A 16,042-nucleotide genomic window follows, 5' to 3' on the forward strand; every position below is an offset into this window, starting at 1 on the left:
ATTTGATAAACGCTGACTCAGGTCATCAGGAAAATAAACAAGAACTTCCTATCCTGTCCCAAACCACCACTTTCAATCTGAAATAGCAGCTTTAATTTGAGGAGTTTAAAAGACGCAGACACATGACAGCAATGTGTTGGGCATCATGAAACAATCTATTCAAATATAATCAGTAACACTTGCCAAAAAATGTACCTCCGTCTATATCAACCTTGGAAATCTGTGATTGCATGGTGGTTAATAGTATAGTTAATTAACCATCATTCATGGGAGGAAGCCGTAGTAAAGAGAGCAGCACAGTAAACAACAGACTGCCATCTGATGATGGAATGTGCAAACTTTCAGTTTCAGGTGACGGATTTGATTTACAGTGCATGCTACATAAAACTAAAACCATCCTTCAGATTAATGGTTGATGAAAAAATGCTTTCCCTAAATGACCTTTTTATGACAGACATGTTCAAAATCTATCTATTAAACAAATCTATACTGCTACATGTACACTTCTAATCCTTTATTCGCTCTTCTCTCTTTACTCACGTCTCATCATCCGTCCACTCTCCAGCTCGACAAAATAAAAGCACAAGAAGAGCACTTAAATTGAGGTATATTGTTATTTACTTAATCTCGTACCTATGATATACTTTTTAAAGGAGCAGACCCTTAACACTGACAGTGTGTCACTGTCTCAACATGGACCTGCAGAATGCTTCGTAACTGTTCATAGGATTTTTTTTACCATCTATGATGATGAACGGTCAGTTTCTAATTGTCTGGCGGAGAATTCACTTGATCCTCTCCCAGGTCTCTACTTTGAATTTTCACAAATATGCCGTTTTTAGGTCCTAGAGTGCTTGACGACTTCAGCTCAAGAGGAACCTGCACAAAGGAAAGAATACTAAATGTAAAAGCAACATCTTCCATATAATTTACATGCATTCTAAATAAAAGATTATATTCATAACCACATGTGTAAATAGCCGACAGAAGCAGACTGAATTTTGACTGCTATATCATAAATCATTGGTTAATTAGTGAAAATTACAGCAATCCCAAATAATTGATAATTAATCATACATATTGACGAGAAGAAATTACATCAATATTATTTACAATAAGGGATCATAACAGCTGTGACTACACTTTCTCTCATCCCACATTTCTTGTGGAAATTATTTACACAGATGCTTTAACATTTTTATTTCTTTAAGATAATATAACCAATGAGTGCATGATAATGGGATGTTAACAGAAATAAACGCAGACCATTCTGTACAGTATAGTAAAGTACACTGAGAGGTCCTTTTTTTTCAAATGTATCATCTGTGTGTATGAATCATTCCTAAGTCTCAAGTAGTTTTTGACCAATTATTGTCTTTAGTGTTTGAAAGTGTCCAACCCACCTTGGTTTCAGAGCAGGCCACAATGCTGAACCTGCGGAACAGACGAACTAGAGCCATTTTGATTTCCAGTTGAGCGAGCCTCATTCCCACACAGTTACGGGGTCCGGCCCCGAACGGCAGGTATACAAATGGATGTCGACTGGCCTTGGCCTCTGCTGTGAATCTGGAGATCAAACACACGTTATATATTTCAGATTGATTAAAAGCAGTACAGAATAGGAGTCAATCCGTTGGATAGTGTGTTTGGTTAAACATAATACAGGGAATTCACTTCCTTTTGTTATTGTCGTGCCAGGTATAAAAATAAGGAACAGCAAAGATTTCAATAACAGAAATACTAAGTCATGCTAGTACAATGAGGGGAAAAGCAAAGCTGGTGTTTCTGATAGCATGCTGCCAGTAATGATACCAGTGAGCCAGCATCAACAATAACAGGACCTGACACATTAGTGATTTATCACCTTTGCTTTTCCTTCTGTGGCATGTTAAAATGTCTTCAGTGAAAAATAAAAATAAAAATCAATTTGTAATGAATTAATTCGTCTGCAAATCCAGTTAAACCATCTACTAAATGTAGATGATAAAGAAACATTACATTACATTACATTACAGTCATTTAGCAGACGCTTTTATCCAAAGCGACTTACAGGAAACACAAAGCACAGGCTTGTTAGTTTTGCTTATTTAGTGTGAGAACAGATTCTCCTACCGCTCAGGGATGAACCTCTCAGGCTCTGGCCAATGCTCCGGGTCGTAGTGGAGGAAGCCTGCTGGGATCTCCAGCGTGGCTCCTTTAGGGAGGACTTGTCCGTTCAACACACAGTCCTCGTCGATGTCTCTCGCAAACCTTTGTGGGGAATAATGCCATGGATTTATGTTTGATAAACTTGGAACTCATTTTCCCTTTTTACTCCATGTGATTCCTGTATGATTAAGGTAAACATAACAAAAACAAAATCTATGTATGTCTCTGTATTTATGTACAGAAATAAATGCTCCTTGTGACTGTAGAACATCTAATAAAAATGCACCTTTTATGCTCATTTAATGTTGTTTATTTACCTGAATCCAGGAGGGTAGAGGCGCAATGCTTCGCTTATAACCATGTCTAAGTACTTCAGCTCCTGGACATTTGTGTAATCTAGTGACTCCTGCAACAAAAGGAAAAATTTTACAAGTCCAGCCTAATTAAGCTAAAGTTTTAAACATGAAAAAAAAGAAAAAAAGGGTCTGTGTCCACAGAATTTGAACTGTTCAAAACTAAAATCTTATGTCGTAAGTAGCTGAAGAAAATGACCGTAATGTGACACACTCACGTGTCTGGTGAAGAAATCATCCACTTCTTGCTGCACTTTGCATTGACATTCAGGGTGGATGGCCAGTAGGTAGCAGGTAAAGCCCAACGTGTTGCTGCTGGTTTCGTAGCCCGCCAGAAGAAAGACGAAAGCCTGACCCACGATCTCATCCTCAGTTATCATCTTTTTCTGTGGACGCCTGGAGGAGGGCTCCTGTGGGTCCTGATCAGAGGCCGACGGTTGTGTCTGCTGGTTCCTGTGATCCAGCCGATCTAGCTGCTCAGCGGCATGATTCGCTGTGTCAAAGTGTTCCAAAGACACGCACTCCTTGCTGGTTCGTGCATCCAACATCAGCTGAAGGAAGTCTCTACGCCGCTAATTGCAACAAAAAAAAACCCAACAATAAATAAATTAAAAAAAACATATGGGAAACTATTAGTTGTACTGTATTTAAGATAATTAGATGTTCAGGAGTTTCACCTGTTCAGCAGGCTGCTCCTCTCTCTGCTTGATGATCCTCTGAATGATGTTGATGAAGAAATTATTCATCTGGTCTCGTCTTTTGTTGGGGATGAGTCCCGCCAGAGGAGCCGTGATGAATGGGAAAGCAACTAGACACACAAACCAAATTCGTTGGTGGAACTCTACCTGAAATGCCAACTTAACACACTCAAACATGACTACAAATGCATGTTTTCTAAATCTTAAATCTATAAACACCTTTTTAATTTCATTTTAAATTCTCTTCACATTTATTCTCCTATTAATTATTCCTTAGCATATCTATTTAACAGAAGATAGTAAACCCTCCCATTTCTGGTCTATGTTTTAATAATATTTTATTATTTTGCCTTCATTGCATTCCTATAATGTCCCAAATGTAATAACTCATACATATTGATAACAATAACAATAGATTTGACTGACTGAAAAAAAGCATGATGGGCCTGAAGAAAGAAAAGGAGAAGAACATCTGTGCATGGCGGACAAACGGGTCATCTGGGTTGTTCTGAGAGTCCACCTGAGTTCCAAATGCCACGCTGGCAATAACGTCCATGGTGTAGCAGCCAAAACACCTGCAAAACACACACCAATATGAGGACAGAAAACTACACCGTGATACTGATAGCCTTTGTTCACTGCGTGTCAGATTACCTGTGGATGTCAAAGGCCTCTCCTGACTCAGCGGAGACATCAAAATTTCTTATCAGGGCATCGGTGGCTGTGTTGATAAGAGGAACCATCTACAGGAAATATAAAAGACAGTGATACTCGTCATAGCTGCTGAGAGTTTCTGGGAAAAGACAGAAACACAAACATCTGATTTTTTTCCCCATAAATACCAAAAAAAATACAATGTGATCATTCACACAACACAGCTTGGAAATATGCCCCATTTCAAGAATGGAGTCCTTCACGTCCTCTCCGCTCCTTGCACCTCGACTGAGAAGATGTCTCCAAAATTATGCAAGTCTGATATTTACTACAGTTTAAAGCAGTGGGGCAGCACAACTGTAAATTAATTAGACATTGCCACCAAAATAACCCTAATAAATAGTAACACAAAATTGGAGCTTTAGTTATATTCATTATAATCATTTTACAGTGGGTACGGAAAGTATTCAAACCCCTTTAAATCTTTCACCCTTTGTTTCATTGCAGCCATTTGCTAAAATCGAAAAAGTTCATTTTTTTTCGCATTAATGTACACTCAGCAACCCATCTTGACAGAAAAAAACAGAAATGTAGAAATTTTTGCAAATTTATTAAAAAAGAAAAACTGAAATATCACATGGTCATAAGTATTCAGACCCTTTGCTCAGTATTGAGTAGAAGCACCCTTTTGAGCTAGTACAGCCATGAGTCTTCTTGGGAATGATGCAACAAGTTTCTCACACCTGGATTTGGGGATCCTCTGCCATTCTTCCTTGCAGATCCTCTCCAGTTCTGTCAGGTTGGATGGTGAATGTTGGTGGACAGCCATTTTCAGGTCTCTCCAGAGATGCTCAATTGGGTTTAGGTCAGGGCTCTGGCTGGGCCAGTCAAGAATGGTCACAGACTTGTTCCGAAGCCACTCCTTTGTTATTTTAGCTGTGTGCTTCGGGTCATTGTCTTGTTGGAAGGTGAACCTTCGGCCCAGTCTGAGGTCCTGAGCACTCTGGAGGAGGTTTTCTTCCAGGATATCTCTGTACTTGGCCGCATTCATCTTTCCTTCAATTGCAACCAGTCGTCCTGTCCCTGCAGCTGAAAAACACCCCCATAGCATGATGCTGCCACCACCATGTTTCACTGTTGGGATTGTATTGGGCAGGTGATGAGCAGTGCCTGGTTTTCTCCACACATACCGCTTAGAATTAACGCCAAAAAGTTCAATCTTGGTCTCATCAGACCAGAGAATCTTATTTCTCATAGTTTGGGAGTCCTCCATGTGTTTTTTGGCAAACTCTATGCAGGCTTTCATATGTCTTGCACTGAGGAGAGGCTTCCGTCGGGCCACTCTGCCATAAAGCCCCGACTGGTGGAGGGCTGCAGTGATAGTTGACTTTGTGGAACTTTCTCCCATCTCCCTACTGCATCTCTGGAGCTCAGCCACAGTGATCTTTGGGTTCTTCTTTACCTCTCTCACCAAGGCTCTTCTCCCACGATTGCTCAGTTTGGCTGGACGGCCAGGTCTAGGAAGAGTTCTGGTCATCCCATACTTCTTCCATTTAAGGATTATGGAGGCCACTGTGCTCTTAGGAACCTTGAGTGCTGCAGAAATTCTTTTGTAACCTTGGCCAGATCTGTGCCTTGCCACAATTCTGTCTCTGAGCTCCTTGGGCAGTTCCTTCGACCTCATGATTCTCATTTGTTCTGAGATGCACTGTGAGCTGTAAGGTCTTATATAGACAGGTGTGTGCCTTTCCTAATCAAGTCCAATCAGTTTAATTAAACACAGCTGGACTCCAATGAAGGAGTAGAACCATCTCAAGGAGGATCAGAAGAAATGGACAGCATGTGAGTTAAATATGAGTGTCACAGCAAAGGGTCTGAATACTTATGACCATGTGATATTTCAGTTTTTCTTTTTTAATAAATTTGCAAAACTTTCTACATTTCTGTTTTTTTCTGTCAAGATGGGTTGCTGAGTGTACATTAATGCAAAAAAAATGAACTTTTTCGATTTTAGCAAATGGCTGCAATGAAACAAAGAGTGAACAATTTAAAGGGGTCTGAATACTTTCCGTACCCACTGTATACATTGTCCAAGTTCAAATTTGACCCAACATATTTAACTAGTTTACTATACATCATCCAACTCCACACTTCTTACCATCCATCTGTGACAGACAGAAACTTCCATCTCCTCTTTTTTAATTGGCAAATTTTATGACCTCAAAATAACATTCTGCGTAATAAATACCATCTGATTCTAACTGGCACCCACTCATATCTCACCTCTTTCATCTTGGCAGCACTGAATGATGGGGTCAGGATGCTCCGCACTCTCTTCCAGCGTTCATTCCTCAGCATAAGCAGACAGTCAGTCATGGGCTTGGTGGCGAAGCGAAGAGTCTGCACAGAGAGACAGGAGAGTAAATGCATAAAACATCTGTTATCATTACATCATTGGGGCTTATGCTGAAGTCATGAGTGAGCGCACAGTGTGCATGTGCATGTGCATGCTGTGGGTAATGTCCTCACCATCCTGTTGCTGAAGCTGCTGAAGTCCCGGACCATCACCTGTCTGAGCATGTCAGGGTCCGCTATCACCACCACCGGTTTCCGGCCCAAATAATACCTAAAATATACCAAGTGGATCCAACAATCTAAGTGCTGCTAGTATAGGTTTTTACCAAGCAAGTGTTTATTTCATTTTATAATGTGGAAGAGTAAGAACCAATAAAATGTCCAGACCATAATTCCATCAGATGCTGATGTAGAGAATATTTATTTTACTTACCCACAAACTCTGCCATGTGTCTTTATGAGATCATTGATAGGGTTGAAAAAACCCTGAAATAAAATAAAGAACATCATCATAACATATACAAATAAATAACATCCCAAAACATCAGAAAAGGAACCAGACAAGCTCCTCATAAGAAAGAAAGAAAGAAAGAAAGAACTCTATTAAAATTGGTATTCGGGCTGTTGTCTTAATGTAAATTATAGAACGAGGTAACAGTAGGACAGTCAATCAGCTTTATGACTCTATAGGAGCTGCATATATGCTAGTTATTTTTAGCTTACTTGTATATCAAAAGCACCGTCTCATTTCAAAATACTGAAACTTGCTTGATAAATGTCTGAGTGGGAGTTATAGGGGCCATGGCCACCTTGTCTGATGACTAACTCCCATCAGGATCTGCTGTGAGACATATCTGTATAACACACCTGGAACATCATTGTTTAATGTTAGATAAAAACAGAAATTATCCTTAAAGAGTGTTTCTCTTTCTATATTCTTTGAAATTAAAATAAGAATATTATTCATCCAAGTCTGGACACATTAGGCATATATTATTGATAAAGCAGTAAAATTATACTTTCCCTCAGTAAAACACAGTACAGAACAAACGTCTGAGATGAAACAAAACTAAAACACAATGCAATTATTAAAACATTAATCTATGTGGTGGTAACTTGGTACATATAAAAGTGCTGTAATATGTTGTTGAAAGTGGAGGTCACATGACTGCTGGATTAGAGAGCATAGGAGCACACTCCCTGGAAATAGCCACAGGTGTGCTAATTGGGCAGTTGACACAGGTGCATTTTTTTGAGTTCATTCACTGTTGAAGAGGTTCCTTTTGTCCCTGAGTGTGTAGTCTGTGCCATCTCATTTGATATTCCAAGTCATGTTTACTTTGTCATTGTAAAGTTGTACATATTAACTCTTTATTTAGTTCTGACATTTGCATGATATATATTAAAGTAGGGATGTCCTTTGATACAGAGTTGTTATTTGATTTCTGTATTCAAGAAAATGTGATTAACCACTTAACTAAACCACTTAACTAAACATTACTCTGAACGAAGAATAAGGAGTAAATAATTTCAAATAGAACCTGCTGAATGTTTTGCCTTCTGCTTTCATAGAAATGTAATATAGTCCAGTGCATTCCTGTAAAATGATGTTGAAAGGAAGATTTTCTCCCTTCAGTGGGTAAAATGTCTTGGTCAAAACAGTTTGAAAAATTCTAGGTTGAAGAGTGAGATTTAAAACATAATTTGATAGAAATTGCAGCAATATTTTACCTGCCGAAACATGAAAATGTTGCCCCAGAAAGGCACTGGCTTTGGATGTTTGATTCCACATCGAGAGAGGACCGAATAGGGGTAAATTGAATACCTTTGAAAGAGAGAGAGAGAGAGCAGAGTTGTGTTGATGAAAGAAATAATTAAAGAGAATAAATCCCCAAATATTCCTGCCATTGATTTATTGTTAGTCTTTTGCCTCATCAGCTCTACAAATGCTGACTGACGGGTGCATTTGTCAGTTGATCGGGTTTCGTTGGTGCAAAAATCAACCCTCTTGTTAGTTTGTTCCCGGCTTGCTTCGAAAACTTTAAGATGTTCCTTAAGGGCTTCCCCATAAAATGATATCAGAAAGCCCAACGTGCAAAACAGCAAACATCAGATCTGATGGAATGAGTACTGATCTGAATTTACCCCAAAATGTTTATATTGGTAGATAACATAACTTCAGTTCCACGGCAGATGCAGCATCACAAACAAACAGGACATAAAGCATTTACTCACCAGTAGAGAAGACCCAGGAAGACGAGAAAGAGGCTGAGTGTCACAGAAAACCCACTGGCCTTGATGTTGAACACATTTAGGACGTCAACTACAGCCTCCATAATGTAAATACTCCTCAGTTCGCTCCTGCCAGAATTTGATCAAAGCTTCTAATAAAAACAATGTAAAACAGAAATAGATTAATGTCAGTGTAAGAGCTGCTGAACAGGTGTGACACATTAGTCACCAGTTCATGTATACTAACTACAAACTATTCACAAAAAAGTCTTCTCTCTCCAGATATTGATGCATGTGAGTTTGTTGCGTAATTGTACTTTCTTAGAGTCATGACTGAACATGTAGACCACATCTTTTATATAATAGATAATATAAAGACGGTCTCTTCGTGGACTATGCTCTCAGGCTGGTTTGACAGTGCCGACCTTTATACTGCATTTTAACAATGGGGGCATGTCTGTTCTTCCTTCACTCACCTCTGTCTGCGTCTTAAACCTTTTAACGTGCCACAGTTTTAACGACACACAATGTCATTGTTGTAACGTTTCTAAAGCACACACCCTTAAACATCTAAATAACACGTCCTATCTTTATTTAAGACGAATACGTGTTTAAAGCCCTGGCGTCATTATGTATGTGATATGTAATGCTAGGCTATGAATGTAAGCTACAACCAAATATCGCAGCTTGTCTGAACTTACTCGTTTATTTATTTGCTACCAGACATGTAATATGTCAGCGCCTTTCCTTAAATCTGGAGAAAGTTCTTATTTTAAAAAAAAAGGACGCGTTTGCACTTACCTCATGCTCTCTTCACTTGTCAATATTAACAAAGTCCTCTTCGCGCTGTTAGAAGGTTGCAAACCAGAAGAAACCTGCGGTGCGTACTGCCCCCTACTGTCCGGGAGCGTACTGCAGCCAACACGAGTGTACTGGTGCGTTTAGTAAACTCTAGGCCTGTATACAGTTATGAAGAAACATTTATGTAAAAGCCCTGACACATATTGCTGAAGGCTTGCCCTCGTCTGCCATTTAAATAAATGTCCGGAATAAATAGATACAAGAAAATGGATTGAGTTCCATCACTAACTTCAATGTCAATACTGTGTAGAGGGTGACAGTAAAACGAATGTTCTGCTGAAAACTCTTCTCGTGCGTGCGTCAGTAAGTCATGGAACGTAATGACGTATGACGCAGGGACCAGTATATATAGAGCTGCCAATCACCCCAATCTCCCCTTTTGCATATAAGTTTGACACGAGTTGACAAACGCTGCTGCAAAGCCTGAACTGAATTGCTGGAGAACAAAAAACTTCTGTTGGAAAACAAACCTTGTGGTGCATTACTGCTAACTAGTGGATAATTAACATTTCTGGAGAAGAAATTAATAAAAAAAAAATGGCTTTCAGTCGTCTGAGGTCACCCATCCGGGAGAGGCACCTGCTGACTGGAGCTGCTGGTGTGTCAGACAAAGACTGTGGAAGTAAGACATCTTTAAAATCCACATTTTTCTTACTCCTAAATCATCAATTTAGCTAACCAACCCCCTTAAAAGTGTCTTCAGTACAAAATGTACACATTTTATTGAGTTTGAAGGTAAAGAATTAAGTGGGCCTTGTTGGAAAAAATACATTTTCTGAGAAAAGCCACCTACACCACGTTTTCTCCTGTAAAATATATTTTTCATTCTTGGAAGCTGTTGAATTTCCCGGGGAAGGTGTAGAATGTATTAACAACCATGTAGGGATTTGAATACACTGTTGTTTTTGTTTGAGGGGATCAATTTTTGGACATTTGGCGTCGAAATTTTACCAAACAAAATGGCGACCGGCCACTTTTTTGAAAAATGCCAAAAATTAACTTTCTTGATCACCATGGTGTAAACATGGCTGTATGAACTAACCATCACACCTCCTTAAGTGGAGAGCAGAGTTTGATTGGTTTTATTTTTGAAGCTTTGCTAAAAATATTGCTATTAAGTTCAAAGTTTGACATTTTTGAACTAATTTACTGATTTTCTTCAAATGGCACCAACAGAACATTATGAGTTTAAGCAGAAAATATTGTGAATAAGTAGCCTGATCCTTCTCACTACAGACGCTTGTGTTGACATGTTGGCCATTTAATAACATTGAAAAGGTCTTTGTTTGGTCATGTGGTATTTTCTTTTTAAGGGAAAGCAGGTGGTTGACCATTAATCTGTATGTAACTGTCTGTATTTGTGTAATGTGCGTAATGACGCATGCAGTCCTGCACTCGTCAAACTGGCTCTATCTCAGCATTATACACAGTAAAGAAGACGGCGAGATCTTTTAGGATTAAAAACAATTCATACAATGCCATGGATAATAATCTCTGGCACTGAACTCTCTCAGAACCACCTGTTCTCTTCATTGTCATCTCTTTTTAGTTGAAAACACTTTAATTTCAATATGATTGGATACAGCACAATTGGGATTCATTCTTTTTGCAACATTTTATTGTCCTGTATCAACCAAAAGATACATTTCTAGAAAAAAAAACAGGTGCTATTATATGAAACTGCGTTATGCAAACATGGAGAAAGGACAAGTCTTCACTTACACTTTTAACAATAGATCAGTTGCCTCGCAGTTCCCTTAATCTTCTTCCACGTGGTTGCATTTCCCTCTAAAAATAGATCTGAGTGCAATAATGTGAATCCTGCTTAAATAAAAGTGGAAAATCTGTGCATAAATGTTCACATCTGGTCTTTAGCAATCATGTTCATCAGTCATGTTTTCTATATGTTTATACAACAGTCAATATAAATATGCATGTATCTTCTTTTCCCATCAGGCAGCTCCTCTCAGGACTCAGACGGCGTCGCTGAACGTCCACTCCCGCGGCTGATCAGACCCATCGACCTCCCTCTCTACATCTACCTTGGTGACGAGGTTGAGGTTGAAGAAGGTGAGTATGTCCCTCCACTGTCTTCTGATGATGAGGATGATGATGATGGGAGTGTTTTTCAGTTTGAAGACGGTGAGGTCTACCCACTCTCATCTGATGAAGAGGGTGAAGACGAAGAGGCTCTGGATGACTCTGGCTACGACACCATGTCCGATGAGGATGACGACATTGGACTTCGCTCTCCTCTCGTCCAGCAGTCCCCACAGCAGCACCTTTGGACGCCCAGACGACGAGCGTTTCCTCCTATTCCCGCTGGTTCCCCTGTCGCTGTTCCCGCTGGTGCTCCGGTCCGTCTTCATCCTCCGGTCCGTCTTCATCCTCCTTTTGGGATTCGGTTGCTGTTCCTCAGAGACTGATTGTCAGGCACCTGCGGGTACCTGTTCAGCATTAGCAGCCTGTGGCGCAGCATCAGGAACTACTTGAAAATCAAATGAGAAGATTCTTTCCTTGTGGTCATGGCAGCTTCTCCACAGCACCCTCATATCTTAGAGGATGTGAAGGGAGCAAAACTTTATGTGGAGAAGAGGCTCTGAAGCATCAGTTTCCATAACTTCTGGCTCCATCTTCTCCACAAAGAGGAGAGGAGAACAAAGCTGGGAGCAGGTAAGTAACAAGAGGCCAAGGAAGCTTCATTGCAGCCACTGCTCCTCCGGGAGGTTAAAGGAAATAATTTCCCCATTTGGGACTAATGATTGATTATTATTATTATTATTATTATTGACCTCAGAAAGGCAGAAAGTTCTGGAGACCAAATTCCACCAACTTCTGCCTTCAGCTCCTCAACAAAGGAGCAGCAAGCGATCTGCAAGCAAGTTACTGCTAAGAGGCAGAGGAAGTCTTCTATCACCTTTTTAATAATTCATTGTTCTACTTTTTACTGAATCAGACAGAGGTAAGGCAATTATAACAATATCAACCATTTTCTCCTGCATTCTCTTTATTCAATGAGTTGGTTCTCTGATCACTTTCCATAAGTTAATAATCATTTATCATACTCACTATGTTGTTCTTTGAGTTGTATTGTGGAAGGCTGAACCTGACAGAGGTAAGACAATAATGAGTAAAAAAAAAATGGCATGTCTTTTTATCAGTTTTTTTTCATTTATTTTTTTAATCTTGCTCATGATATTTCACCTAAATGTTTTTGCTTTATTAAGGTAGATATATATATCTGACAGGTTTGGTAATACACTTTTTCAAAAGCATCCTGTAAGTGTTATTATCACTTATTTCAAAATTGAATGATGATTTATCTTACTCAATTTGTGATGGTTCAACCGTTAATTTTGTTCTTTTATACTTTTTCCTGCAGTACATCCAACCGTTTCCTCGATGACAAAGATGAAGTTTATCCTCCCGACCAGATGAGAAGGATGGCCGACCGAAAATCACCTGTGATTAAGTCTACGTGCTAAGTAAGCTTTTACTAAGACTATACTTGCAGAGGTGACATTAAGTGGTTATAGGTCAAAGTTAACATTTACTAAACAGCCTTTATTTATTTTTTTATAAATGTATGACAATAATTGTTTATTGATTTAATAGGACAGGACTCTTCCTGTGTCTTTGACGTTCCTGGAGAATCTGAGAGTTGATGTGGACCAGACGATCTTCCCAGGACACCCGAGCACCACAGCGGTCCACTGAACACACTGAACAACTCTCAGCGAGCCAGGGAGTCTACCATCACCAGAGATCACAGCCTCATGTACTGGGCCGGACTGAGTCTTTAAAAGCCTGCTGTTCACTATTTTTTACCACTTGACTTGATGGTGTTGAATTCAATAAAAGACAACATCAGACATATTAAATGATTAGGTGACGTTCTTCATTTCTGTGATATTAAATTACCATTACATATTAAACGGTCAATAAGTTGCAGGTGATTTTTTTTATTTAATGACAGTTTTCTAAACATTGCGACACCACACTCCAAAGGATTTTTATTGAGGCCTAAAAACAGCTTAAGTTTCTTACTCATTTTTATTTAAAAAAGAAAAATTCTTATTACTGTTATTGTATAAAAATTGCTTTGGGAGGATTGTATATTAAAGATATCTTTCTAAACTTCTCTCTAATGATAACTATTTTAAGACTTCTGTTAAACAACTTTAGTCTTAGTTAGATATTTAATTAAATATAAAGGCATGCACATATCATTTGCATATATTTTTAGTGTGTTATTTCAAAGGTGAAGTAACGAATTAAATTGACTAATTACTCGAAGTAATTTTTTGTGTATTTGTTGTTTTTTTTGTATAAAGAATCATTAATTTTACATATGTACCAAAGTACCTTTATCACAACTATTCTACTTAGCAACATTTCCGCGTCTGGCGTTAAAACCAAAACTCGCATGAATAAGTGGATAAACTGAGAAAAAGAAACCGAAGAGAGGAAACGAGCTGCTGCAGGTGTGTCTGCTGTCACAGGAAATACCTTATGAAAGGATGCGTTCATGGGCGGCTGAGATAACGGGACAGGTCAAATTTCGGATCGAATAATCGGGGTGGTGTGGGTATAGGGTCCGGTTTAAAAAAATGACTGATTTACTGCAACACCCAGCTAGGCTTAGTGACCCACCCATGATGTTTGTGAACTGTACACTATGATCAATGCTACAAGCTGACTCCTTTTCAGCGATGACTTGTTCAGTGAGGTGTTTGAGTGCTTTCTGCTGTTTGAGACAGTTCGCTTACTCAGCTCAAAAGAGCGCAGTAGGACCAAAGAGGCCGAATCGACTGGTTATACTGGGACATAGAGGCCGAGTGGACTGGTTATATCATGCTTTGAGAATGAACGAGTAGAGAAGTTGAACCAGGAGCAGATTGTGGACGGACTCGCAGGATGTCGTTCAAACAGGTGAGTACAACGACCCACTGCTGAACTCTCCTGATGAGGACGTAAACAAACACTGCGTGACTGGTTGTGTGTGTGCATGAGTTGTGTTAAAACTGTGTAGCTTCCCCTTTGCTGTAGCCAATATGTGTGCTGGAGGATGCTGCCGCTGCAGGATGTTTATTTTGTTTATTCACGTCCACTGTGTCTGCTCTGGTGATGTTTTATTCTAATGTTGATTCTAAAAGAGGTTTCAGGCGCCACTGTGTCCATAGCTCGTTTTATTTATTGTCGATTTATGTTTTGATGTCTGAGTTGAGTCTTTTTCTTAATTTTTGTAATAGATAATCAGTCGTATGCACAGACTGCAGAATGCTGTCTGTTGGGTCAGACACACCTTAGGGGTATTGTTGCTGTTGTTGTTTCACATGTATAAATTGATTTTTAATGCACTCTTTTTTTGTAGCCAGAAGATGAAGATGCATTTTAACTGACCTACTGTTTACTGAGGTACATTTTTACTCAAATACTTTAACTTGTGTCACAGTTTTTTAAAAGTAACAGTACTTTTACCTGAGTACAGTATTTTAGTCGGTGACTCTTTCCACCTCTGGTTATTTGTGTGCACAAGGCACCACTAACAAGGTCTTGAATCAGGAAACGACCCACCCTCATATAGACTAAATTACATTTCAAAGGTTATTTAAAACACAAAGTCTCTGCTCTCACATGTAGGCCTATTTAGTCTTAGCCAGTGTGTCAGCCATACATTTTGCTACTGTTACAAGGGCTACATATCAAGTTATGCATCGTCCCTGCTGTGGAAAAAGCCTAAATGTGACCTCTAGGAATCAAAATGGTAATTGTCCAAATGAGATAAAAACAAATGACTGCCTGTTGCAGTTCCTTAAATTGCCTGAAGAGTGCATTCAAACACCACATTATCTATGTACTAATGATCTCTCACTCTCCAAACATGGGTGACAATTTTAGCTATAGCTTCAGAAACAGTGTTTACAAGGAGCCATTTGTTCTACTAACGATCAGAGATCAATCAGAATGAAAAAGTCCACATATATACATTAATTAAAAATTACAGTTACTAGCAAATTCTCATATCATTCTTTACAGCTAAAAACAGTAGTTGCAACCTTTCACTATCTAATCAACACATGACTCTTAGTATGGTTTTTGGCAGGTTTCAACCCATAGCAGGGACCATAAATTGCTCAATGTCTTCTGTATACAGAAGTAATAAAACATATGTATGAATGAATGTCACTTGCAGTCAATGTGGCCTTTATGACTGCCGGTTAAACCACTTTGATTAAAAAAGTTGAGCTGAAAGAAATGTGCAGGCCCTTGGCACATACTGCCCAGACTGTCACTGAGAAAAGGCTAAACCACTCCATAAGTGTCCACAACATAGAACAATGCAATATGTGCTAGAGGAACAACTCAGTGTATTTCATCCATCTTCAGTTTTCTTTTTTCGCACACAAAAACAAAATGTGTTTTTTTTAAAGGCAAAACACAGTCAGCAAGCTTTGCCACTCTTTCTGTGACATAGCACTCATGTGCATGCAAGGCTTGAGTTCTTGGAAAAATGATAGATCACCACGGCAACCGGGCTATTTGATTTCAGATGAAATAGTGTCCCAAGTTATGCAGACTCAATGGCCGTTACTTATCCCAATCCTCTGAGGTGTTTAGCAATGCTGACCATACATGTTTATATTGTGTGTATGTGTGTGTGTGTTTGCCGATGAAGTGATAGAGTGGCATGTCAAAACGTACAGGATGTGCAGCTCTATGTGCTGATATGTGCACATT

General features: G+C 39.2%; 1 protein-coding gene across 3 annotated transcripts; it reads right to left on the minus strand.

The window, feature by feature from the left end:
* Positions 1–52: 52 nt before the first annotated feature.
* On the minus strand, positions 53–9,611 carry tbxas1 (thromboxane A synthase 1 (platelet)). 3 transcript variants are annotated; one of them, XM_054619343.1, is made up of 15 exons: positions 9,531–9,611; positions 9,242–9,397; positions 8,444–8,592; positions 7,940–8,033; positions 6,642–6,694; positions 6,383–6,479; positions 6,137–6,253; positions 3,854–3,942; positions 3,626–3,774; positions 3,179–3,309; positions 2,720–3,073; positions 2,466–2,554; positions 2,113–2,250; positions 1,404–1,566; positions 53–879 (listed from the first exon to the last, which is right to left on the minus strand). In XM_054619343.1, exons 3-15 carry the CDS (start codon positions 8,542–8,544, stop codon positions 766–768), a joined length of 1,689 nt encoding a protein of 562 aa, XP_054475318.1. In that variant the 5' UTR covers positions 8,545–8,592; positions 9,242–9,397; positions 9,531–9,611; the 3' UTR covers positions 53–765. The 3 variants fall into 3 exon arrangements, with proteins under 3 accessions (XP_054475318.1, XP_054475317.1, XP_054475320.1); XM_054619342.1 differs by having other exon boundaries at positions 9,242–9,606; XM_054619345.1 differs by lacking the exons at positions 9,242–9,397; positions 9,531–9,611 and adding an exon at positions 9,142–9,230.
* Positions 9,612–16,042: the final 6,431 nt, after the last annotated feature.

This window comes from Anoplopoma fimbria, chromosome 19 (assembly GCF_027596085.1).
Source record: "Anoplopoma fimbria isolate UVic2021 breed Golden Eagle Sablefish chromosome 19, Afim_UVic_2022, whole genome shotgun sequence".
Taxonomy (NCBI): Eukaryota; Metazoa; Chordata; class Actinopteri; order Perciformes; family Anoplopomatidae; genus Anoplopoma; species Anoplopoma fimbria.

Bases quoted from the DNA above. Each gene is read 5' to 3' on its own strand.
- tbxas1 (XM_054619343.1), bottom strand. From the start codon at position 8,544: ATGGAGGCTGTAGTTGACGTCCTAAATGTGTTCAACATCAAGGCCAGT. The intron at 3,074-3,178 runs GTGAAACTCCTG...TGTTGCAATTAG, and splicing joins AGGAGCAGCCTGCTGAACAG to CGGCGTAGAGACTTCCTTCA. The intron at 2,251-2,465 runs GTAAATAAACAA...TTCCCCACAAAG, and splicing joins CTCTACCCTCCTGGATTCAG to GTTTGCGAGAGACATCGACG.